Source organism: Gopherus flavomarginatus, chromosome 1 (genome assembly GCF_025201925.1).
Source record: "Gopherus flavomarginatus isolate rGopFla2 chromosome 1, rGopFla2.mat.asm, whole genome shotgun sequence".
NCBI classification, from domain to species: Eukaryota; Metazoa; Chordata; order Testudines; family Testudinidae; genus Gopherus; species Gopherus flavomarginatus.
Window position 1 is genome coordinate 97,534,627 of NC_066617.1, and position 26,637 is coordinate 97,561,263.

The 26,637-nt window shown below is 48.8% G+C and overlaps 1 protein-coding gene across 6 annotated transcripts in view; it reads left to right on the top strand.

Annotated features, from left to right (window-relative positions):
• Positions 1 to 18,350, top strand: part of SLC25A17 (solute carrier family 25 member 17) — a 254,591-nt gene extending 236,241 nt beyond the window's left edge. For all 6 annotated transcript variants that reach the window (XM_050917514.1, XM_050917525.1, XM_050917518.1 and 3 more), the window contains 3 exons: positions 8,546 to 8,641; positions 10,739 to 10,821; positions 17,718 to 18,350. In XM_050917514.1, coding sequence (XP_050773471.1) covers positions 8,546 to 8,641; positions 10,739 to 10,821; positions 17,718 to 17,865 — 327 coding nt within the window. In that variant the 3' untranslated portion in view covers positions 17,866 to 18,350. The remainder of the gene's footprint in view (positions 1 to 8,545; positions 8,642 to 10,738; positions 10,822 to 17,717) is intronic.
• Positions 18,351 to 26,637: the final 8,287 nt, after the last annotated feature.

A 26,637-nucleotide genomic window follows, 5' to 3' on the forward strand; every position in this document is an offset into this window, starting at 1 on the left:
TGGCAATTACAGGCCAGTAAGTATCTGGCAAATTGGTTGAAACTATTGTAAAAAACAGAATTGTCAAGCACACATGTGAACATGATATGTTGCGGAATAGTCAACATGGCTTTTGTAAAGGGAAAAATCATGTTTCACCAATCTGTGAATTCTTTGAAGGAGTTAGCAAGCATGTGGACAAAGGCGATCCAGTTGATATAGTGTGCTTGGACTTTCAGAAAGTCTTTGACAGGTCCCACACCAAAGGTTCTTAAGCAAAGTAAGCGGTCATGATCTAAGAGGGAAGGCCATCTTATGGTTCAGTACTGGTTAAAAGATAGGAAACAAAGGGTAGGAAGAAATGGTCAGTTTTTACAACAGAGTGGGGTAAATAGCAGGGTCCCCATAGTGAGGTGGATTGGCTGTCCACAGACCCAGAGGGGGAGGGGCCCCTCTCTTTGAACCCTGGTGGGCGGAGCCACTCTATGCTCAGCCCCCCCACCAGATGTTCAGAGGGCGCGACAGGAAGTACAAAAGGCGGGCTGGAGAACTCAGTTGGGGCTCAGCGGCCGGAGGAGTCGGACGCCTCCTGCGAGTTCCCGAGCTGGGAGGCTGCCACAGCCCCCAAAGAAGCTGAGGACTAGCCAGGGCCATTTACAGACCTGAACACAGAGGAACTCCAAGCCCTGACAGAGGCCCTCTTTCTGGATGACCCTCTACAGAGCCAAGTGCGCCCCGAGGTGGAGTTAGGAAGTGGCCCAGGGGTAGCTGACCCCTGTCTGGCTGCAACGCTGCCAGCAAGTGAGTCACCGTGTTGCAGTCAGGATCTCTGCTGACCCAGTAGCAGACCACTCTGCCACTGCTAGGGCCCTGGACCAGGATGCAGTGGAGTGGATGGGCCTGCGTCCCCCCTGCCACCCCAGTCTGTGAGTGGCAGTCTCCCCCTCTCTTAGGCAAGAAGCCTGCACTTGTCAGCCCTCCACTAGAGTTAGGAGGCCCGACTGTTTTGCGGCTCAGCCTGAGTGCAGGCCTGAGCTCTCAGACTCCTTGTTGCCCCGCCCTGGCCAGGGGCCGGGCTCTGTAACTGTGTTTGTCGTTCAGCCCTGATCACAGACCCACGCTCACGTCTCCTGGTGCCCCGCTCATTCCCCACTCCAAGCGACCTCCCAGAGACATAGTGAGGCGAATTGGCCACCCACAGACCCAGAAGGGGAGGGGACATTCCCCCCAACAGACTGCGGTCCCCAAAGGATCTGTACTGGGACCTTTGCTGTTCAGCATTCATAAATTATCTGGAAAAAGGGGTAACAGTGAAGTGACAAAATTTACGGACTATGAAATTACTCAAGGTACTTAAGTCCAAAACTGACTATGAATACTTACAAAGGGATCTCTCTTGACCAGATGACAAAATAGCAGATGAAATTCCGTGTTAAGTGCAAAGTGCAGTAACTCTTCACTTAACATTGTAGTTATGTTCCTGAAAAATGCGACTTTAAGCAAAACAATGTTAAGCGAATCCAATTTCCCCATAAGAATTAATGTAAATGTGGGGGTTAGGTTCTGGGGAAATTTTTTTCACCAGACAAAAAACTACATAGATATACACACAGTGTACATTTTAAACAAACAATTTAATTCTGTTCACTGTTATGATGATTGTGAAGCTTGATTGAGATGGTGAAGTTAGAGGGTGGAAGAGGGAGGGATTTTTCTGAGGGAATGCCTTGCTGCTAAATCAGTGGTGCTCAAACTTTTGTACTGGTGACCCTTTCACATACCAGCCTCTGAGTGTGACCCCCCATATAAATTAAAAATACTTTTTGTATATATTTAACACCATTATAAATGCTGGAGGCAAAGCGGGGTTTGGGGTGGAGGCTGACAGCTCGTGACCGTCCCATGTAATAACCTCTTGACCCCCGGAGGGGTCCTGACCCCCAGTTTGAGAGCCCATGCTAAATGATGAACTAGCACTTGGCTGAGCCCTCAAGGGTTAACACATTGTTGTTAATGTAGCCTGACACTCTACAGGGCAGCAGGAATGGAGAGGAGGGGAGATAGCATAACAGACAGAGACAGACACACACCTTGTGTGTGGGAGAGAGAGAAATACACACTGCCCCTTTAAGTAAACTGACCCACTCTTAAGTGCATTGTCTTTAAGTGGATCAGGAAGTTGACATAGCAGCTGCTGCTCCAGGCTCTCTCTGTCTCTCTTCCTCCTTGACCTCACCCTGCTGTATATGGAGGAGAAGGGGTAAGGGGTGTAGGAGCAGGGTGGAGGGGGACATTCTGACATTAACAGCCCCCCCCCCCCACTTCGCACAGCAAGCAGGAGGCTCGGGGAGCAGCTCCAAGGCAGAGGGCAGGAGAAGCACATAGCAGTGGGGGTAGAGATAGCTGCAATTGCTAGCCTGCTGGCAGCTGCTGCACAGGGAACTTAGGGGAGCGGGGAGCTGATAGTGGGGCTGCTGGTCCACCCTGGTTCCAAGCTCACACCAGCTAGCTGCAACAGGCTGCTCTTCCTGCAAGCAGTGGACAAAGCAGGCGGCTGCCAAACAACATTAGAAAGGAGCATCACAACTTTAAACGAGCATGTTCCCTAATTGATCAGCAATGTAACAACGAAACAGTGTTAACTGGGATGACTTTAAGTGAGGAGTTACTGTAATGCACATTGGAAAACATAATCCAAACTATACCTAAAAAATATGGGGGCTGTATTACACTTCTACCTTGATATAACGCTGTCCTTGGGAGCCAAAAAATCTTACCGTGTTATAGGTGAAACCGCGTTATATTGAACTTGCTTTGATCCACTGGAGTGCGCAGCCCCACCCCCCCAGAGCACTGCTTTACCGTGTTATATCCGAATTCGTGTTATATCTGGTCACGTTATATCAAGGTAGCGGTGTAGCTGTTATCACTCGTGAAAGAAATCTCGGTGTCATTGTGAATAGTTCTCTGGAATCATTCACTCAATACGCAGCGGTGGTCAAAAAAAGCTAACAGAATGTTAAGAACCATTAGGAGAGGGATAAATAATAAAACAGAAAATATCATAATGCCACTGTACAAATCCATGGTACACCCACACTGAATATTGTGTGCAGTTTTCAGCCCATCTCAAAAAGGTATATTAGAATTGGAAAAAGTATAGAAATGGGCAACAAAAATGATTAGGGGTATGGAACAGCTTCCATATGAGGAGTGTGACTTTTCAGCTTGGAAAAGAGATCACTATGAGAGGACATGATAGAGGTCTATAAAATCATGAAGGGTGTAGAGAAAGTGAGTAGGGAAGTGCTACCTACCTGTTCACATAACACAAGAACTTAGGGGGTCACCCAATTAAATTAATAGGTAGCAGATTTAAAACAAACAAAAGGAAATACTGTACTTTTTCACACAAAGCAGTCAATCTGTAGAATTCCTTGCCATCGGATGTTTTGAACACCAAAAATATAATTGGGTTCAAAAAAAGGATTAGTAAATTCATGGAGGATAGGTCCATCAATGGCTATTAGTCAAGATGATCAGGGATATAACCCCATGCTCCAGGTGTCCCTGAACCTCCAACTTGCCAGAAGCATCTGGCACTGGCCACTGAGAGAGACAAGCTACTGGGGTAGATGGATCATTAGTCTGACTTATGGTCATTCTTCTGTTCTTATGTATTTGCCTTCCCCAGAAATTTCCTGGGAAACCCGCTTAATTTTAAAAGTTCACTAATCTGACTTTTGAAGCTCATAACAATTTCTAGGGTTTACATTAGTCATGTCTCTCCCTCTAGAGATGTTAATACAATTCCACATTACATAAACATTTGTATTTTTAATACAATGAACTCCTAAGATACTTAAACTTAATTTAATAAGGTTTAGCTTTTTTCAGTATGGTTTGTCCAGGATATCACTGGAAATTGCCATATCTGTCATACCCTTCTCTTGGATAAATTAAATACATTGAGCTTCTTAAAGGCATATATAACATTACTATGAGGCATATATTCAAGACCTCAAATCATTCTTGTAGCTTTTTTCTGAATCCTTTTCAATTTTTCAACATCCTTTTTGAAGTGTGGACACCAGAAATGGACAGAGTATTCCAGGAATAGTCTCACCAATGCTGTGTATGATGTCACCTTTCTACTCCTACTTGATATTTCCCTTCTTATGCATCCAAGGATCGTATTTGCCCTCTTACTGACTACATTGCCCTGGGAGCTCATGTTCATTTGGTTATCTACAATTACAGCTAAGCCCTTTTCACTGTCACTGCATTCTAGGATACTGTCTCACATCTTGTAAGTGCAAACTACATTTGTTGTTCTTAGATATCTGTCCTTGCATTTTAGGAGCGACAAGGTGGATGAGATAATCTTTTATTGGACTAAGTTCTGTTGGTGAAAGAGACAAGTGTTTAAGCTTCCCAGAGCTCTTCTTCAGGTCTGAAATAGATAGCCATGTCATAAATAAATACAAAATAGGACAGATGAAGTATAAGAGGTTAACACATGTTGCAAGAAACCACTTAAAACAAAGTGGGCAATTAACACCTCTGCAGTCATAGGACCGAGGAGAATTAGTAGATTACAAATTGTTGTAATGAACAATAAAACTAGTCTCTGCTGAAACCATGAGTTTTAATGTCTAGCAGAGTTATACATTTAAATTCCTGTGCTTGTCTTTTGAAGGTGTTGTGCAGGTTTCCTTTGAGTATGAGGACTGATAGGTTAGATACAGAGTGATTGCTTTGTGAGAAGTGTTCACCCATAGGTGATAGGGTTTTTTTTTGGCTGTTATCATTTTTCTTTCTGAGTTCATTCAACAGCACAGTGATTATATGGTTTTACCAGTGTAGTTGTTCCTGGCACATCAAATGTGAAGCCCAAGAACTTGTCTGTTTCACCAACAGATTTTGGTCCAATAAAAGATAATTTGTCTATTTCATATCTTGGCACCAGTATGGCTACAACATTGCAACCTTGCATTTTAATATAGCCAAATGCATGTTGTTCAAACCAGCCCATCTTACTAAGCAATCCAGACTCATCTGCATGACTCACCTATTTCCATCATTATTTACTACTCCCATCAATTTTGTGTCATCTGCAAATTTTACCAGCATTGATTTTATATTTCCTTCCAGATCGTTGACAAAGATATTGAATAGCTTTGAACCAAGGACAGATTCCACCAAGGCCCCACTAGAAATCCCCTGAGGAGGATGATTCCCCATTTGCAATTACTTTTTATGACTTATTTAATTAGTTTAATATAGGCTACAATGATTTTTGTATAGAGCTAATTTTTTATCAGAATGTCATCCAGTGAATCAGTGCCTTACAGAAGTTCAAGTATATTATGTCAGCATAATTATCTTTATCAACCAAACTTGTAAGTTCATCAACAAACAGTACCAAATTTGTTTGCCAAGACCTATTTTCCATAAAACCCTGTTGATTGGCATTCACTGTGCTTCCTTTTTTAAATTATCTACAGATCATATCCATATCAGCCTTCTCATGGTTTTGCCTGGGAGTGATGTCAAACTAACCAGCCTATACCTGGGTCATCACATTTACTCTTTTTAAAATATTGGCAGAACATTTCCTGTTTTCCCAGTTCTCTGGAGCTTCCCCAGTATTCCAAGATTTGTTAAAAATCAGCATCAGTGGTTCAGAGTGCTCCTTGGTCCAATTCTTTTAATACCCCTGGATGCAAATTATCTGGTCCTTCCAGTTTTAAAATGCTTAACTTTAATAGTTAGCCTTTAATATTTGCCATAAGTATTGATGGAACAGAAGGTATTTCCTTATATCTGTAAGATGCGAATACGTCAGCCTACTTTATTCCAAATACAGAACAGAAATATTTATTGACTATTTCTGCCTTTTCTGCATGCTATTGACAATTTTACCATCCTTATCTACTATTGGATCTATACCATTGTTAGGATTTCATTTGTTCCTGATATATTTAAAGAATTCCTTATTGTCCCTAATCCTACTGACCATAGTTATTTTTTTTACTTTTTTTTATACCTTTATTTTCCTTTGTCAACTGTCTGCATTTCCTAACTGCTGATTTATACTCATTGCTATCCACTTGCCTACGTTTGCATTTGTTATATGTATTCTTTTTTCTTTTGATTGATACTTTCATTTCCTCTTTTAACTAGGATTTCTTTTCACACAAGAAGCCTTCTTATGTGTGTAATGGGATTCCCAGGATGCAGCCTGGAACTGTGGGACTGCTGTGCCCCCTTAATTCTCCAGCTTAGGCTGTCATTCACAATGTTTTACTAGTGTCTCCAGGCACCATTATCACTCAGCACAACCGCATGTGCAGCCCCACACCCAGCTAGTTTGCATGAGTGCTCCTAGAGTCACTCATGAATCACATAAAGAAAGGCACCAGCCAAATCTCCCCAGCTCCCAGCCTTATACCTCAGGAATATACTGTCTTGCACTGCTAAAGATGAGCAGTGCAAATTTATTAATTGGTTCACCACTTCATCAGTGGAAAGTGGATATACACTAGCCTTTGCAAACCTGAGCAGATTTACCACACACTTCAGGGGAATTCACTGGTAAAGATAAATAGTTAAACAAATGTATTGACTACAAAAGATAGATTTTAAGTGATATTAAGTGATCGGCAAAAAGTCAGAGTTAGTTACCAAAAGAAAAGAAAATATAAGCATGCAGTCTAAATTCTCAACCTTATTAGACTGTGCAGCATCTAGATTTAGCAGTTTTTCTGACCCTGCTGGATATTGCAGTCCTTAATATATAGGTTTGTCCCTTAAACCTGGGCCAGTCTCCTCTGTTGGAGTCTCCAGTCTTCTGAGTGTCTTTGTTGCCTGCAGCATAGATGGGGGCAGGAGAAAGGCAAAGCGTGTGGCCACTGTGTTCTATTTTATACCCTTAGTCCATGTACTTGGAAAATACAAGTCCAGGCATGTCTGGTGGGCATTGCTGAGTCACAAGGTGAAGCAATATCCCTGGTGTGTCTCCTGTGAGTGAGTCATTAAATTGTAACTCCTCTGCTGGACAATGGGTGGTTACCCATTGTTGGTTACCTCTTCCCTCATCATTGTCTCCTTTGAGCTAGTATCTGGGCACTTCCCAAACCCACAGCATATTTTAGTGAAATATTGCACAATTCTAATAATTTCATATGCATTGATGATATACATATTTAGATAGAACAGTGGCTTCCAGCAGATCATAACCTTTCCCCTGATATCTTACATGGCAAGCTTTATATGCAAGATCACAATTATATATCAGTGAGGAATATGGGGGTTACAGGACTCTCCCAGAAAACATAAAAGGTCACAATGTGATTGTAGATTTGTCGGTTTCCTGGGTATTTAAAAAAGCATTCTTAAATAACTCCTCATTATCACTTGTATTTTTATGTTTAAATGTTTTCTCCCACTCAATTTTTCTTATGTTTGTTTTTAGCACCAGGAATTTGTTCATTTTTAAAGCACCAAGTACATATATATTACTGGTCAGGACTACATTCTGTTTGCACACAACAAATGAAATTAGTGTTTGATCGCATGCACCTGAGCAGCCATAAGTTTTTACGTCAATGATCAGTTCATCTTTATTGCTTAGACTGAGGTCTAATAGTGCAACCAACTGGGGTAATTCTGCATGTTTGCCGCACTGGTTTATTTTTTGAGCTAGAAAATTACCATCTATAAATTTTAGAACTGAAGGATGCTTTACTAATAGCAGCATGAGATCTCTAACATATGTTTCTATGGTGGAAATAACCCTTGATAACTCAGTGTTTCTAGACATTAAGGCCTGGCTTGACAAAGCCTTGGCTGGGATGGTTTAATTGGTGTTGGTCCAGCTTTGAGCAGGGGATTGGACTAGATGATCTCCTGAGGTCTCTTCCAACCCTAATCTTCTATGATTCCAGATAGATGTTTATGAATCGGCTCATCCTATTCCCTTATCTGCTTTAATGGCTTATCACAGATCTCCACCAGTACTTCATCTTGTGATTTATCAGAACATTGAACCATAAGCAGTTCAGATCCTGCTCCTCTCAATTGTCAATAATTTTAAAGTTTGTAATGGTATCTTTCATGTAGAGTGCCATCCCCCTCCCTTTCTACCTGCTTTTTTTATGCTAAATAGGGTGTATCCAGTGACTTTAAAACATTCCAGTCATGTGGCGCCTCCCACTGGATTTCAGTAATGGAGTTATGAGATATGCAAGAGGTGGTTGTAAATCCTCTCTCTAACTATGCGGGTTTATTTATAGTTTTGACCCTAAAAAGAGAGAAGTGTCAGAAATTCCATGCATCCGACGAAGTGGGTATTCACCCACAAAAACTCATGCTCCAAAACGTCTGTTAGTTTATAAGGTGCCACAGGATTCTTTGCTGCTTTTAGAAATTCCATGAAGTCTGCTAGGGATTTTGCTATTGATTTTATGTGGAAAGCACTCAGACATTATGGTGATAGGTATAAAACTGTAACATCTGATCTGTTTCTTCATGCAAGTAATATTTCCCTTACACTGTTGAACAGCTTACCTCTTTGGATGCATTCATCATTGGTGCAGTAGCTAAGGCAGTTGCCACCACCGTCACCTACCCCATGCAGACAGTACAATCAATTTTGCGGGTGAGTATTAGTTACACTGAAAATAGGTCCATCTAACTCCAGACGAAGGCAGCTCTGCCTCTGGAGGCCACTACTGTACAACCCAAGACCTGTCTATTCATGAGTCTTTGCTAGACGGACTTCTCTTATCTTGCTGATTATGTTGAAGGCCATTGGCAGGTCTCACCATTTGTAAGGGCCCAGACTTGGGCTTTTTTGTTCCTGTGCCAATGGAGCCTGCCGGAACTTCAGTAGGCATAGAGCAGTCTCATAAGCAGCTAATGGTAATTACAATATAAAGCATGTGTGTTGTGTCTTTCACAAAAACTCTTGAGGCACCGTACAATTTAAATGCTGCATAAAATGTGGATTTAAAGGCTGCATAAAATGTGGATAGTGAATATAAATAAAAAATAGGTTCCATAACCATGGAAAATACATTTTAAAGACTAAATACTAAAGAGCGAAAGATTGAAGGTAAACTAAAAAAGCAAATAATATACATAAGGTTTGCTTTACTTAGTCAGACCACTACTTGCTTTCAGCGGTGGCCAATATTTGATGCATCAGAGGAAAGTGAACTCATAAATAATGCACCTAGCCAGTTGCCCAGTGTTGTACACTAATTGGAGTGGTGAGGGAATCGCTCAGTCCTGATCCTTGGAAGCAGTCAGTACATCTTGCAGCATGTAATGTGAATACCTTTATTTTAGCTTGGGTAATTATACATGTTGACATTGGTGTAGTATTATAACAGAGATAAAAATTTTAGTAACTATTGAAAGTCATATCTACTTACTTTAATACTAAGTAGTTAGCACTGCAGAGCCAAGTGTGGTAGAATTAGCTGGATGTTTGCATGGATCATCAATAATGCGCTGTGTTTGTTACAGAGGTCGCGGAAGTCACGGATTCTGTGACTTCCTCTGACCTCCGTGACTTCTGCAGTGGCTGGTGTGGCTGACTCCAGGGTCGCCCAAGCAGCTGGACCTGGGGCCAGCTGCTCGGGCGGCCCTGGGGACAGCTATACTTGCCACTGCTGAAGTGGCTCTGCAGCCAGCCCCTCAGGCGGGCTCACAGCCAACCATAACAACTGCTGCTCTGACGACCTGGGCAGCTGGCTCCAGGGACCACCCGAGCAGCGGCCAATGTGGCTGGCCCTGCGGACTGCCTGAGCAGCAGTTCCAGGGGCAGCGGGAGCAGCCGTTTCGATCCCAGGGTGGCCAGAGCAGTGGGGTTCCTTTCTTCCCTCCCTTCCCCCCCACTTGTGGCCGGAGCAGCAGTAAGGGCCCCCCAACCCCCCTCACGGCTGATACTGCAGGCTCTTCCCCACCCCGTGCTGCCCCCTCCCCAAAAAAAATTCAGTCAGAGGTATTTATGGTATAAAACATGGACAAGTCACGGGCCATGACTTTTTGTTTCTTGCCGGTGACCTGTCCATGACTTTTACTAAAAATACCCGTGATTAAATCTTAGCCTTAATCATCAATACAGTTGTAAATGAAGTTCCAGTGCCAGCACTAAATTCTGCCCGTGCTTACACCTGTGTAATTTCACTGAAGTTAACGGCTTTGCATAGACGGGAGGGCATTAGCTGCCCTGTTGAATCTTTAAGTCAGTGATGCACAAGTCAGAAAGAACTGAGCTTGAATTTTGGATCCCAGATTGATTTTTGCAGGACTGGTAATTAGAAAAATAATCTTGAAAATGAGAATTGTTTTACAGGGAGTCAATGAAACATAATAGCATTGTGTAGTTCCGTGTTTATGATTGGAATGGAACTGGAGTTTAAAATCAATAAGATTTCACTTGTAGCAAACAAAGATTTAATGCTGGAGGTATGATATCAGTTCAGTATAAACTCAGGGCAGTAAAACTCAGGGCAGTAAAAGCTTTGGCTACACTCTTCTGCACTGATTGCAAACTTTTGACAACAGCACAAGCTGGAATATGTGAAAATAGATATAGGATAATCAATCTTAGAAATTACCATAGAATTTAGTATCCTTTGCACATTTTACCTGTTCATTAGGGTTCTCGGTCTGGCAGTGAGGGGTATGGTTAGAAGGAAATAATCCCAATAAATTGTTAACGCTGTTTCTTTCCTTTCCCTTTCAGTTTGGACGTCACAGATTGAACCCCGAAAACCGGCCACTAGGCAGTCTTAAGAATGTTCTCTATCTTCTTCGACAGAGAATAAGGTGAGCTTTCTAGTTTCTGTCTTAATGACGCATACAATCCCACAAAAGAATAGATTTTAACATATTGGCAGTTAATATTGCTGGGCCTGACCATTATTTATTTTCACCCACTTGAACTAATAACCCAGTTCTTCTTCGAGTGATTGCTCACATCCATTCCAGTTAGGTGTGCGCGCCACGCGTGCACGTTCGTCGGAAACTTTTTTACCCTAGCAACTCCAGTGGGCCGGCAGGTCGCCCCCTGGAGTGGCGCCGCCATGGCGCTCAATATATATCCCTGCCGGCCCACCCGCTCCTCAGTTCCTTCTTACCGCCGTGTCGGTCGTTGGAACTGTGGAGCGCAGCATAGCTGTCCTCCACGTCCCTAGCTCTCCTTGTTATCTCTCGTTATCTCTCGTATTGTTATAGTTGTTAGTTAGATTGTTAAGTGTAGATAGTAGTAATTAACTGTAAATAGATTGTAAATAGTTGTTCGCCGGGGGCTTAGCCCTTCCCGGCACCCGGCACCGGGCTCATGCCTGGTTCGCCGGGCTTCAAGCAGTGTGCGGCCTGCAAGAAGCCTATGCCCACCAGCGACCCCCACGACGCGTGCCTGAAGTGCCTTGGGGAATCGCACAGATCGGACAAGTGCCGCATCTGCAAGGCTTTTAAGCCAAGAACAAAAAAGGAGAGGGATCAAAGACTCCGGACTCTCCTTATGGAGGCGGCACTTGACCCGGCGGCTTCGCAGGCCGTGATCTCGGCGCCGGCACCGGATCGCACTGGCACCGAAAAGACTCCCCGGCACCGACCTTCCCCGGCACCGGGGACAGAACCAAGACCGTCGAAGTCTGCTACTCCAGCCAGGCAGACCCGACTGGAGCGCCCGGCCTCAACATCGGCCGCGGCGCCGCAGGCACCGTCGACTCCGGGCCCGGCGGGTCCGTCGAGTCCGGTGCCGCCAAGCTCCCCCTTGAGATCTGGGGTCGAGATATTGGTCCCATCCACGCCGGAGACCTTCGCCTCGGCTCGGGACCTCATTGCCTTAACTGAGCCTACTCAGCTGCCACCCCCGGTACCTCCGGTGTGGGTCGCGTCTAGAGGCAAGCCAATGATGTCGGCACCGTCTAGGGACTCGCGCTCACGGTCCAGGTCCCGACGTCACGGCAGATCGAGATCTCGTCGCCGCTCGCAGTCCCGGCACCGCTCTCCTCGGCGGTACCGGTCGCACTCGCGGCACCGGTCGACCTCAAGGCGGTCCCGGTTGGACTCCAGCCGCCGATACCGGCACCGTGACTCCAGGAGCCAGTCCCGCCGTCACTCGCCGCACCGGTCGACCTCCCGGCACCGTGCTGGTGGCAGATCCCGGTCCCGGTCGACCTCCCGGCACCGAGCTGGTGGCAGGTCCCGGTCCCGATCCCGGCACCGAAGCGGCGGCCGGTACCGGTCCAGATCCCGGCACCGAGACAGAACCCGGTCCCGGTCCCGATCCCGGCACCGATATGACTCCCGGTACCGGTCCCCGGCACCGAGACGTTCGTCCATGCCGACCCGCGCAGACCCTTACCAACCAGGGTCAGCCCCGCCGTGGCCTTCTAGACAGCCGTCGGTCTCCTCCCAAACGGACAGCGGGTATGCGCTGGGCACCGACCGGCAGGCGGCGCTATTTAACGATCCGCCACAACACGACCAAGGCCCGCAGCAATGGGGGTTTTGGACACCCTGGGCATACCATCAAACCCAGGGGCCCCAACAGCTCCCTGCTAGGCCTGCGACGGCGGAGCACAGGGCGCCGGAAGCCTCATTGTCTCGCCCCCCTCCCTCCCCGGATGGGGAGGAAGGGTCCAAGCAGCAAGACTCCGCTCTGGCTCCTGAGGCAGAGGCGAGGGCCGAGGGAGACCCTCCATTAGACACTCTCTTGCCGGGGGTCTCCTCATCTTCCTCCCCTGATGAAGCGGTGGCTGGTACCTCCTCCAGTAGCCCCCCCCCCGCTGGATCTCAGGGCGCACCAAGACCTCCTCAGGCGAGTAGCTCAGAATCTGAGTCTACAAGCCGAGGAGGTCTCGGAAATAGAGGATCCGATCGTTACCATCCTCTCATCGGATGCTCCCACCAGGGTCGCCCTGCCCTTCATAAGGACCATCCAGGCCAACGCCAATACCATCTGGCAGTCTCCGGCCTCCATCCCCCCTACGGCGAGGGGCGTCGAGAGGAAGTACATGGCCCCTTCTAAAGGCTATGAGTACCTCCATATACACCCGACACCGTGTTCCCTGGTGGTACAATCAGTGAATGACAAAGAGCGTCATGGGCAGGAAGCTCCAGCCCCCAAATCCAGATAGGCCAGGCGAATGGACCTCCTCGGCCGTAAAGTATACTCGGCTGGGGCGCTGCAGCTCAGGGTTTCGAACCAGCAAGCCCTGCTAAGCAGATACGCCTTCAACTCCTGGGTGGCAGCAGACAAATTTAAGGAGCTGCTGCCGCAAGACGCTCGCCAGGAATTTGCAGCCATCTTAGATGAGGGCAAGAAGGTTGCACGCACGTCCTTGCAAGCTTCTTTGGACGCTGCAGACTCGGCTGCCCGTACCCTCGCGTCGGGAGTAACGATGCGCCGCATCTCCTGGCTGCAGGTTTCTGGCCTTCCGCCGGAGCTCCAGCATACCATCCAGGACCTCCCTTTCGAAGGCCAGGGCCTGTTTTCTGAAAAGACAGACCCCAGACTCAAGAGTCTGAAGGACAATCGGGTCATTATGCGGTCCCTCGGGATGCACACACCGGGAACGCAACGCAGACCCTTCCGGCCACAGCAACAACAGCAGCGCAGGCCGTATTCCCAGTTCCGCCAGCGGCAGGACCTTAACAGGCGCCGCGGCAGGAATGGAAGGCGCAGGCATTCGGGGAACCAAGGGGGGCAGAACCAAGGCTCCTCTAAGCCCTCGCCTGGACCCAAGCCTTCATTTTGAAGGTGCGCCCGAGGGCGCAGTAACAGTTTCCCCCATGGATCCTTCCCCCCCGTTTTCCAACCGCCTTTCGTTTTTCCTCCCGGCGTGGACCCGAATAACATCGGACCGCTGGGTCTTACGCACGGTGCAGACGGGATACCGCCTGCAGTTTGTATCATTTCCTCCTTCCCGCCCCCGCTTCCTCGTCCCTCTTCAGGGACCCCTCTCACGAGCAATTCCTTCGACAGGAGGTACAGACGCTCCTCAGCAAAGGAGCTATAGAGGCGGTTCCGGAAAACGAGAAAGGCAAGGGGTTTTATTCCCGCTATTTTCTGATTCCCCAAGGCCAAGGGAGGCCTCAGGCCTATCCTCGACCTGCGAGAGCTCAACAAATACCTGGTGAAGTTGAAGTTCCGCATGGTATCCCTGGGGACCATTATCCCATCCCTGGATCCGGGAGACTGGTACGCCGCCCTCGACATGCAGGACGCGTATTTTCACATTGCCATTTGGCCACACCACAGACGTTTCCTTCGCTTCGTGGTGGGCCCCCTTCATTACCAATTTGCAGTCCTCCCATTTGGCCTTTCCACGGCCCCGAGGGTGTTTACAAAATGCATGGCAGTTGTTGTGGCGCATCTTCGACGCAGTCGTATCCACGTGTTCCCTTATCTAGACGATTGGTTGATTCGGGGCACGTCGGAACAGCAAGTCTGCAGCCATGTCCGCGTGATCACCGGCATGTTTGCTACTTTGGGCCTCTTGATAAACACGGACAAGTCCACCCTGATTCCCACGCAGAGGGTGGAATTCATCGGGGCCGTCCTGGACGCCACTGTGGCCAGGGCCTTACTGCCATTGCAGAGGTTCCAGGCATTGTCGGCGATCGTTCAACGACTGCGGGCAGCCCCCTTGACATCAGTGCGGACATGTCTAGCCCTGTTAGGCCACATGGCGGCTTGCACCTTTGTGACCGGTTACGCTCGGCTCCGCATGAGGCCCCTCCAGTTGTGGCTCATCGATCATTACCGGCCGGCAAGACAGCCGCTAGACATGCTGATCACAATCCCCCAAAGGGTGTTAGATTCTCTCGGCTGGTGGCTAGACCAGTCCGTGCTATGTGCGGGGCTCCCTTTCCACCCACCTCAGCCCTCGGTGTCCCTGACAACGGATGCCTCAGATCTAGGCTGGGGGGCCCACCTGGGGACCCTGAGAACGCAGGGCCTGTGGTCCCAGAAGGAGGTGGGGTTGCACATCAACATGCGGGAGTTGAGAGCGGTCCGCCTTGCTTGTCAAACGTTCTGCCATCAGCTTCAGGGTCGTTGTGTCGCGGTGTTCACCAACAACACGACGACCATGTACTATATCAACAAGCAAGGCGGCACCAGATCCTCCCCCCTGTGTCACGAGGCGATGCGACTCTGGGACTTTTGTGTAGCCCACTCCATTCACCTCACGGCTTCCTTCCTCCCCAGAGTACGGAACACGCTGGCGGATCGCTTGAGCAGGTCCTTCCTGTCGCACGAGTGGTCCCTTCGCCCGGACGTTGCCCTCTCCATCTTCCGGAGGTGGGGTTATCCCCGGGTGGACCTCTTCGCGTCCAGGGGGAACAAGAAGTGCCAAGCGTTCTGCTCCTTTCAGGGCAGGGAGCCCGGGTCGATAGCGGATGCCTTCCTTATTCAGTGGTCGACCCACTTGTACTACGCGTTTCCCCCGTTCCCTCTGGTCCACAGGGTCCTTCTGAAGGTGTGCAGGGACAGGGCTCACGTGATCATGGTAGCCCCGGCATGGCCCAGGCAACACTGGTACCCCATGCTGCTGGACCTGACCATAGCCGACCCAGTTCCCCTGCCCCTTCACCCGGACCTGATTACCCAGGAGCACGGGACCCTCTGTCACCCGGACCTGCAGTCGCTGCACCTAGCGGCTTGGCTCCTGCGTGGCTGACCGGTTCTGAGCTGCGCTGCTCCACACCGGTGAGGGAGGTGCTTTTGGGCAGCAGGAAGCCTTCCACGAGAGCGACATATTCGGCCAAGTGGAAGCGTTTCTCCTGTTGGTGCGTGGAGAGAAATCTCCGCCCTATGGAAGTTTCGGTGGCCGACATCTTAGACTACGTTTGGTCCCTCAAACAGCAAGGTCTGGCCATATCGTCGTTGCGAGTCCACCTGGCAGCTATCTCCACCTTTCACCCGGGTGCGGATGGTCGCTCTGTTTTTTCTCACCCGACGGAGTCTAGATTCCTTAAGGGGTTGGAACGTTTATACCCTAACGTCCGTCTCCCTGCTCCAACCTGGGATCTTAACCTGGTGTTGTCCCGGCTCATGGGACCCCCCTTTGAACCGTTAGCTACTTGCTCCCTGCTTTACCTCTCTTGGAAGACTGCCTTTCTAGTAGCTATCACCTCAGCTAGGCGGGTGTCGGAACTCCGGGCTCTTGTGGTAGACCCCCCATATACAGTCTTCCACAAAGATAAGGTGCAGCTGAGACCGCACCCTGCCTTTCTTCCCAAGGTAGTCTCGTCCTTCCACATCAGCCAAGAGATATTCCTTCCGGTTTTTTTCCCGAAACCTCACTCCTCAGGCAGGGAGCAGCAGCTCCACTCGCTTGATGTCCGTAGGGCTCTCGCGTTCTACGTGGAGAGGACCAAGCCCTTCCGCAGATCCCCCCAGCTTTTCGTGGCGGTAGCGGACCGCATGAAAGGGCTTCCTATCTCCTCCCAGAGGTTATCCTCTTGGGTAACGTCCTGTATCAGGACCTGCTATGACTTGGCCCACGTCCCTACGGGCCGTGTGACTGCGCATTCTACCAGGGCGCAGGCGTCGTCGCTGGCTTTCCTCGCCCATGTGCCCATCCAGGAAATCTGTCGGGCAGCGACCTGGTCATCGGTCCACACCTTTGCTTCCCACTACGCCCTGGTCCAGCAGTCGAGAGAGGATGCGGCCTTCGGATCTGCAGTGCTCCATGCCGCGACTTCTCACTCCGACCCCACCGCCTAGGTATGGCTTGGGATTCACCTAACTGGAATGGATGTGAGCAATCACTCGAAGAAGAAAAGACGGTTACTCACCTTTGTAACTGTTGTTCTTCGAGATGTGTTGCTCACATCCATTCCACACCCGCCCTCCTTCCCCACTGTCGGAGTAGCCGGCAAGAAGGAACTGAGGAGCGGGTGGGCCGGCAGGGATATATATTGAGCGCCATGGCGGCGCCACTCCAGGGGGCGACCTGCCGGCCCACTGGAGTTGCTAGGGTAAAAAAGTTTCTGACGAACGTGCACGCGCGGCGCGCACACCTAACTGGAATGGATGTGAGCAACACATCTCGAAGAACAACAGTTACAAAGGTGAGTAACCGTCTTTTCCACTTGTTGACTATTGCAAAACAGGGATAGGAGAGCAAGTAACTACTTTCAAATTAAATATCTGTATGTTGTTCAGAGTGAGGTAATTCTGTAGATAGCAACTCAGTCAGCCTCTCCTCTGGAAAAGAGTTAAGTTTCCTGTAAAGAATCCTTACCCCTCTTTATTGAACCCATATTGTTCAAATCTAAGTAGCTGAGGAGACTGGGAATAGGATAAGGAATCTTAATTCTATGTCTGTAATTTAACTTCTAACATTAATTAGTAATAGGTCAGTAGTCACTGTAGGCCAGTGCTGTTCTAAGGCTGTTAGTTAGCTGGCCAATAAGTCTGACAGGCAAGTGTCTGCATCCTAACTGGCTTCTTTGCTGACAATCTCTGCATAGAGGCCAAAAGTTGACTATGCCACAGAAACTGACTTACTCTCCTCAACAAAATACAAAGTATTTTGGTGGAGTAGAGTGTGTGAAAGGTTTGTTCAATTTCCTATGCATTATCCCTCTTCTAGGGATAGCGGAAAAGCTTCAGCATGCAGAGCTGTCAATGCAGCAGTTCTCATTAGTGCTATAGTTTGCTTAGAGAAAACTTCACATTTGTCAAACCTGTTTCTTCTTAGGCGTTTTGGATTGGTGGGACTCTACAAAGGCCTTGAAGCAAAGCTCCTTCAGACGGTCCTCACTGCCGCACTCATGTTCCTAGTCTATGAAAAACTGACTGCTGCTACCTTCACAGTCATGGGATTAAAGCATTCACAGAAGCACTGAGAAAGTGATCTCTGCAGCACAATGAGCATGGAAATAAACTAGGGGTCTGGAGAGGGAGGTCCAATATCTGAGGACAGGCTGGGTAGCAAAGAATTCTCTCTCTAAGGTCACTTCCTTCTCCATTACTTTCCATTCTTATTGTCTCCGTCTCAGAAGCTGAATGAGGAGAAATTTAAAGTGAAGTCCAGTAGGATTTGCTGTCAGTCCTCTTTGTGGTGGCATGTTCACTGTATTGACATTTCGCAACCCGATTGTGTTAAGAAATTAAATGGAAAAGATTATTTTAGCACCTAAAATTAAGATCTGTTAATTACTGGAGTGGTTTGGTTGGCTCTTTTAGGGGGAGGGAGTACTTTTATTGCACTTAATTTTCCTTTCTTTTCAACTTGCTATCAGCCATTGTCCTCCCTGTACTGGCTGTCAGCAGCTCTCTGTCAGGTGTTCATCTCACCTGATATTCGTTCATTAAAATAATTCATGCAGAACTGGGTTTCTGGCATAGTTTCCGTTTAATTTCTGATTTTTTTTTTCTGGTGGAGCATGACTGGATGTTATTCCAAATAACTGTCAGAAGGTGAGACTTGTGAGAAACTAGAATGCTCATTTCAGAGGGCTGAGTGTGCTGTCCCTTGGAACACCCTCTCCCCCACAGTGAAGTTGGAACCCAAACACTGATTCTGTATGAATGGCAATGCACTTGGCTTTCTCAAGCCACTAGGTTGGCCAGTAACTGAATATAGGGATTTCCATACTGTAGCAGGCATGTATTCTGTCTAGTCTGGTACTCCAGCTCCTTTCCTCTTGAAACTAATTATTGGTTCATCTAATCCAGTACTGTGCCTCAAACAGGAACCAATGCTAGGTACTTTGGAGAGGAGAGTAAATCATTCCTGTAGCACACCTAATTGTAAATGTTGTTTTTCTTCCTGGCCTCTGCAGGTGGTCAGTTTGTGCCATGAAGCATGAGATGAGATAATTGTTGTCCCAGCTAGGGTAACTGCACATGCTCTTCTTACTTATTTGTATTGTTGTGTAGTCTTAGTTCATGAAATTCTTTTAAGTCCTATTATAACCTTTGCAATGCTTGCAGCAATAGTATTTTAATATGTGATCTCATAATCCAGGTAAAATCATGCTGTGTCAGTAGTTGAATACTAAAGACCTCTGGGGAAAAGTCAGGTACTGCAGGAGGTAGCATTTAGTAAATGGCACACTCTTGAGGCAGTACTGATCCCATCCCTGGAGTGTTAGGGGAATGCTGCTTTGCCATCTTATGGATGAGAGTGAAAATTGAGGCCTTGACTGCCTAGCACTCTTTGTGAGAGTAGTAGAGTAAATCCAGCCCAAATTCTGACATGGATAATTCTATTCTGCCTATTTAAATTCCCCCTTCAATTATAAGTGGATAATTTTTCAGTGGGACAACATCTTGATAAAGATTGTCTCATGAACTGCCTCTGCTTCCATTCATGATTGCAGGGACCACTTCCACTCCAGTTTTCATTTATAGTACATCCCTCTGATAATTACAGCAATTGCTTACATGGGCAGGTGGTATTAGTGGGGTATTTACTATTTTAAGCGTCTTTCAGTACAATTTAGTTGCTGGAATCAAGGAGAAGAACCAGCACCCTGTGATCTGTTACTCCCTGTAGACCACGGACCACTAGTGATCCACAGGTTAGAGTTTGAGAACTGCTATTGTGACAGATTTCTGTTACCAGTCTGCCTGAGGCGTCAGGTGATCAGGCTGAGGCCACAGGATCGTTTGGGGAGGAGATGACGGAACACTCCAAGTGTCTGAGTTTTAAAGCTTTATTAATAAAATAATAAAATAACAGCAGAGAGTGCTGTGGGAGGGGTTCCCCACATCACTCAGGGGAAGAAAGAAAGCATTAGTGCCCCAAGCCCTAACCCACTTTCATACTCACACCTGCAGTACCCGAGGCTGGCCAAGCCTGGGTTTAACTTAAGAAGAAGGGGCGGGGGGCAGTTCTTGTCCTGGGCCCAAGTCGTCCGGGGTCCACTGTGATCTCCAACGTGCTTTGGCTCTCAGAAGGGCTTTTAAGTCCTGGGTTCTTTTGGGGGTGTTTTCGTTCAGGGCCCTCTGTTCCTGGTGCTCTTTGTACCAGTTCAAACCGACTTTCTGTGGCCTTCTCAGTTTTCCCCAAAACACACCGGCGACTGTGAGACGATTATTTTTCCCTCATTGACCTTGTTGTCTCACTCCTTTTCGTGGCCCCTGCAATTTATTCAGCCACTCTCCTTTCCCATGGCTGGTCAGGGGAAAGGGTGGACTCCCCCCACTTCTTTCTTGGCAGGTAGCAGAGTGTGTGCAATGGCCTTGGGCTGGAGTCAGCTCCTTATCTTCTGGTGTAGCTGGAACATCAAGTTAACCTGTTCTTTTCTCCTTTCATCGCCCTCCAGCCTTTCGTCACCTGTAAAGAAACCTTTCGTTTCACACTTAAACCTTTAACACTTCCCAAAATGCCTTGCAACGCTTGCAACAGCGTTAGCAACATACAGTGCTGATCTGCCCCCCCGGGGGACCCCGTGAGGGAGGCGGGCACTGGGTTGTGACACTATCTTCACTTCCTGCATTAAATGATGGTGTAGTATTGCTGTGCATTGCTAAACAGTTATCGTGGCACAACCCAGAACTGGCTGTACTTTAGTGGTATACAGAGACATTCATATATTCAGTATTTGTACAGTCAGTGAGTTTGTATAGTGCTTTGGAATTCACTTAGCTGAAAGCTGCAGGTAATAAAATTAAAACCAGATAGTGCTTTCCAGTCAATAACTCCAATAACATACCTGACAACAGGACACTGCTTTCATTTTCCTACCAGCTAAGTCAAGTAAACCAACTGAACTCTTCAGTCTTGTGCACATTCTGCAAGGGAAAAGGAGCTAGGTTACTTCAGCCTGCCCAATCGCAAAATGGCTTGCTCCATTTGAGGGCTGCTAGCATAGGAGTATGTCTCATTTCTTCCTTTTGAAAGCAACTGCAGTCAGTTGCTGATCCCACTCTACTTCCTTGCTGATTCCTGCAGTAAAGGCTAGCACCTCTGATCCATTTATAGTAAACCAGATGAACCTTTTTCATTGTATATTCACCTCAACACATGCGTCTGCAGATAAATGCTAAAAATAGCAGTGTAGACCCTCGGGCTGGAGCCTGGACTCTGAGATCCACCCCTCTTCCTGGGTTTCTGAGCATGGTTCTTCAGCCCAAGCCCAAACATTTACGCTGCTATTTTTAGCCCTGTAGCGTGAACCATGTGAGCCCAGGTTAGTTAACCCTGGCTCTGAGACTCACTGTCATGGGACTCGTTCTGCAGTGCAGACATTCACAGAGAGATGCTTATGTTACTTATACATTTTGTGAATTCCTGTCTTCTTAATTTTTATTTTACAATAACTCCTCACTTAACATCCTCCTGGTTAATGTTGTTTCGCTATTAGGTTGCTGACCTATTAGAGAACATACTCCTTTCAAGTCCTGCAATGTTTCCTTATAATGTTGTTTGGTTCCAGCCACCTGCTGGGTACCGGGTCGGAGTACGGGGGCTTGCCCTGTTCTGCCCACCTGGCATCCCTGCACCCTGACCCTGCTCCCTGGGTGGAATGCCAGGTGGGCGGAGAGAGACGGGAGCCCCAGGCAGGTGGAACAGAGTGAGCTCCTGTGCCCTGACCTCACTCCCCAGCAGGAGCCCTGTGTGGGCAGAATGGGACAAGCACCCGTGTCCCAAGCCCACTACACCCCTCAACCAAGCTTCACAATCATCATTGGTGAGTACAGTATTAAATTTTTTGTTTAAAATTATTGAAAACTTACACTGTATATGTATGGAATGTCTTTTGTCTGGCAAAAAAAATTTCCCTAGAACCTAACCCCCCCATTTACATTAATTCTTATGGGGAAATTGGATTAACTTAACATCGTTTCGTTTAAAGTAGCATTTTTCAAGAACATAACTAGGACATTAAGTGAGGAGTTACTGTATGATCATTCACAAACATTTTAATTGAAATAAGGTTTACTCTGAACAAGTGTCAGCACAGCAAGGGGAGTTCTATTTTGAACGCCACTCTCAGAATTGTTACAAGCCACTACATCACTTTCCTTTTTCTGCTAAAGGTTCCAGGTGGAGCAATATGGTTATGAGAAAAGAAACTATCAAGGATTATGAGTTAATCACATGTTATTTAATGCACCCAATGGCTAGTGCAAAAATACTTCAGAGTTCTTTGAGTGATTGTTCATGTGCATTCCAAGCAGGTGTGTGCGCGCCGCGTGAATGCCAGCTGGAAGATTTTCCCTTAGCAGCATCCGTATGGTCAGCCTTGGCGCCCCCTGGAGTGGCGCCTCCATGGCACCCTATATAGGGGCCTGCCGACCCTCCACCCCCTCAGTTCCTTCTTACCGCTGGTGACAGCTACCTGGAACTTTGCTCGCTCTTGCAGCAAGCCTAACAGTTTCTCGTCTAAGTGTATATAGTTGTTTCCTCTCATAGTTTAGAGTTAGTATTAGTTGTAGATAGTTAATAGCTGTTGGGGGGCATGCCCGGGTCCTCAGGGTTTAAACTCTGCACGGACTGCGGGAAGTTTATGCCAAAGACTGACCCGCATTCGTCCTGCTTGAGGTACCTCTGGGAGAGCCACCAAAGAGACCGGCGCAGTATCTGCAGAAGATTCCGTCCCAGGACTCTTAAGGACAGAGAGTAGATACTCAGAGTGCTCCTGATGGAGGCGGCTTTATGGCCACACTCGGACCCTGAGCCTGCTGATCTGGCGCCCAGCACCTCATCCTAGGTACGCAGTACTCCGGCACCACTAACAAGACAGGAGGCCCAGTCTAAGACCTCTAAATCCTGGCACCGGAGAAAATCAGGACGTAGAAAATCAGCCTCCATGCGGCACCGATCACCATCACCAAAAGGCCAGTGAGGGACCTTTCACCCCACCTTAAAAGGCCGGTGGGCAAACTGACTGTGGTGGGCAAGCTGAGCCACATCCACATCTTCCCGAGGTCCCATTGACTCCCACCCCTGTGGTGGTGCGGTCGAGTCTGGACCAGTCTAGATCCCTGGACCTCAGCGAGGATGTGCATCTCCCATCGATGCCAGAGGCGTTCAAGGCAGCATCTGACTTATTAAGCCTCCCAGTGCCGGCCTCCCCGCGCCAGTGGAAAGAGCTGCCAGACTCGGACGGACCCCCAATCCAATCAAAGGGCAAGCCGGACATGATGTCGCCCCAGTCCCTGCCCCGCTCCAGTAGATCCAGTAGTTCGAGGGGCAGGAGGTCGGCTTCTCAGGCAAGCCAACGTCCTTACCCGGTGCAGTGGCAGCAACAGTGACAACTGCCCTTCCAGTGGCCGTTCTGGACTCCCTGGGCCTACCATCAGTCCCTGGGACAGGCGCATGGCCCGCGCTCCAGGTCTCTGTTAGTCTCCTCAGAGTCGGTGGCTCCGGGGCAAATGCCTCCTGTCTGACAGGAGTGTGCTGCAACAGAACCCGGCACCACCTAGTCAGACACCAGCACTGAGAGGGACCATGTTTCCGACGCTGCAGGCAGTGCCTAGCATGCCTCATTATTCGGCATCGACGCCGGTACTGGCCGCAATGCTGCATCCTACATCCGCACCGGCCACTCAACCAGAGTACCATGTGCCACAGAACCCTGCAGAGGCGGAGAGTTCAGAGGAAGATCCTTTGCAGGTGATTTCTTCTTCTTCGCTAGATGAGGCGGTTGTGGGAACTTCAGTGGCACTGGCCCTAAAGGACAACAGGGTGCCTCAGCAGCTACTTAAGCGTGCCGCTCAGAGTCTGGTGATCCAAGTGGAGGAGATCGAGGTGGATGTAGATCTGGTAGTGGACATCCTGGCCCCTTTGGGCCCATCTAGGGTTGGCCTACCGTTGATCAAAATGATAGCTAATACGTCCCGCACCTTGTGGCAGACGCCAGCTTTGTTGGCCCCTATGGCCAAAAAGACAGAGAGGTGCTACTTTGTACCCTCCAAGGGCCATGAACACCTATATACCCACCCTCCCCCGGACTTGCTGGTTGTGGATGTGGCCCACCAAAGGGAGTGTCAGGGGTTCCAAGGGTCTACACCGAAGAACAGGGAGGCCAAGAAGTTGAACCTGTTTGGTAGACAGGTGTACTCAACGGGGGGTCTGCAACTACATATAGTCAACGAAGAGGCTATAGTGGGCCGGTATGACCATAATACGTGCTCAGCCATGTTCGCTGAACTCTTTCCCCAGGAATCGCAAACAGAATTTTCTGCTCTGGTGGAGGAGGGGAAGCTAATTTCCCGGGCATCCCTCCAAGCGGCCCTGGATGTGGCAGATGCAGCCTCCCGCACGCTGGCAACTGGGCTGGTCATGAGGTGGGGAGCCTGGCTTCAGGTCTCGGGCCTTCCATTTGAGGTCCAACAGACCATCCAGGACCTCCCCTTTGAGGGGCCCATGCTCTTCTCCGAGAAGATGGACAAGAGGCTCAATGACCTAAAGGACTCAAGGGCTACCTTACGCTTGCTAGGCCTGCACGCCCCAGCCACCCAGTGCAGCCAAGTCAGGCCACAGCCAACTCCGCGGTCGTACCAGCCCCAGACCTGCCCGAAGCCCTCGCATAGGTGAAGCAGAAACGTCAGAAGGAGGCAACAACAGCCCTCCAGCCAGTCGTCCAGCCAGCCGTGGCCTCCATCAGGGCCTAGACCACAAATTTGAGAGTGCAGTCGAGGACGACCTACCAGTCAGGACTCTGGATCCTACCAACCCTACCTTTTCATCATGTCTGTCCTCCTTCTATCGTGCCTGGTCCCGAATCACATCGGACAGTTGGGTGCACCACACTATAGAGAGGGGATATTCTATCCAATTCTCCTCCTTCCTGCCCCACCAGACCCCTCCCTGTCCCTCTTCAGGGACCCCTCTCACGAGCAACTTCTAATTCAGGAAGTGTAGTCCCTCCTCATAGTAGGAGCAGTGGAGGAAGTTCCTCAGGAACTTAGGGGCAGGGGTTTTTACTCCAGGTATTTCCTAATACCAAAGGCGAAAGGGGGCCTCAGACCCATTCTGGACTTGCGGCGTCTGAACAAGTTTGTAAAGAAGCTCAAGTTCCATATGGTGTCCCTGTCCTCCATCATCCCCTCCATGGATCTAGGAGACTGGTACGCCACCCTTGACTTGGGTCGCGTACTTCCAGGGTACTCCTCAAGATACTCAGGGATCATGCTCGCGTCTTACTGATTGCGCTGGCGTGATCGCGCCAACATTGGTACATGTCAATGCTGCACATGTCCATACAGGCACCCATCACGTTGCCCTTGCTCCTGGATCTGATCACACAGGATTGGGGCCACCTCCGCCGCCCGAACCTGGAGTCGCTCCAGCTCACAGCCTGGATGCTCCGTGGCTAAACCCGGTGGAAATGCAATGCTCACAGCAGGTCAGACAAGTCCTCCTCGGTAGCAGAAAACCCTCCACCAGGGCCACATACATGGCCAAGTGGAAACGTTTTTCCATCTGGGCTAAACAGCTGTCCACCATAGGAGCAGTGGAGGAAGTTCCTCAGGAACTTAGGGGCAGGGGTTTTTACTCCAGGTATTTCCTAATACCAAAGGCGAAAGGGGGCCTCAGACCCATTCTGGACTTGCAGCGTCTGAACAAGTTTGTAAAGAAGCTCAAGTTCCATATGGTGTCCCTGTCCTCCATCATCCCCTCCATGGATCTAGGGGGCCTCAGACCCATTCTGGACTTGCGGCGTCTGAACAAGTTTGTAAAGAAGCTCAAGTTCCATATGGTGTCCCTGTCCTCCATCATCCCCTCCTACAGTGGACAGCTGAACAGCAATGGACAGGCTCCATTGCTCTCCCTGATCCATCTCATTCTTGATTACCTACCCCAGTTGAGACAGCGGGGACTTTCCCTCTCTTCGGTTCGGGTCCACTTGGTGGCCATCTCTGCGTTCCAACCAAGAGCTGAGGTGGTTTAGTCTTTGCAAACCCATTGGTTTGTCACTTCCTCAAGGGCCTGGATAGACTGTTCCCGCATACTCAATAACCAGTCCCGGCTTGGGACCTTAATTTGGTCCTCTCTGCCCTCACGGAGCCACCCTTTGAGCCACTGGCTATGTGCTCTTTGCTATATCTCTCCTATAAGGTCGCATTCCTCGTGGCTATCACCTCGGCCAGGAGGGTATTGGAGCTCAGAGCTCCCTACACTGTCTTCCACAAAGACAAAGTCCAACTCAGGCCACACCTGGCATTCCTTCCTAAGGTGGTCTCCCAATTCCACATGGGGCAGGACATTTTTCTCCCTGTATTCTACCCTAAGCCACACTCCAACACAGAACACAGGCTGCATTCCCTGGACATTCGCAGGGCCCTGGTATTCTATAGTGAACGAACTAAACCGTTCAGGAAATCAACCCAACTCTTTGTAGCTGTGGCCGACAGGATGAAGAGGTTCCCTGTCTCTTCACAGAGTATCTCCTCATGGATCACAGCTTGCATCCGCGTATGCTACAGTCAGGCCAAGGTGCCTGCCCCACCAATCACAGCCCACTCCATAAGGGCACAGGCCTCCTCCACAGCGTTCCTGGCTCAGGTCCCGACTCAGGAGATATGCAGGGTTTCCACGTGGTCCTAAATCCACACATTCACGTCGCACTATGCCATCACGCACCAGGCCAGAAATGATGCAACCTTTGGCAGGGTGCTGCTCCAATCTGCAGTGAACTCTGACCCCGCCACCTAAACTC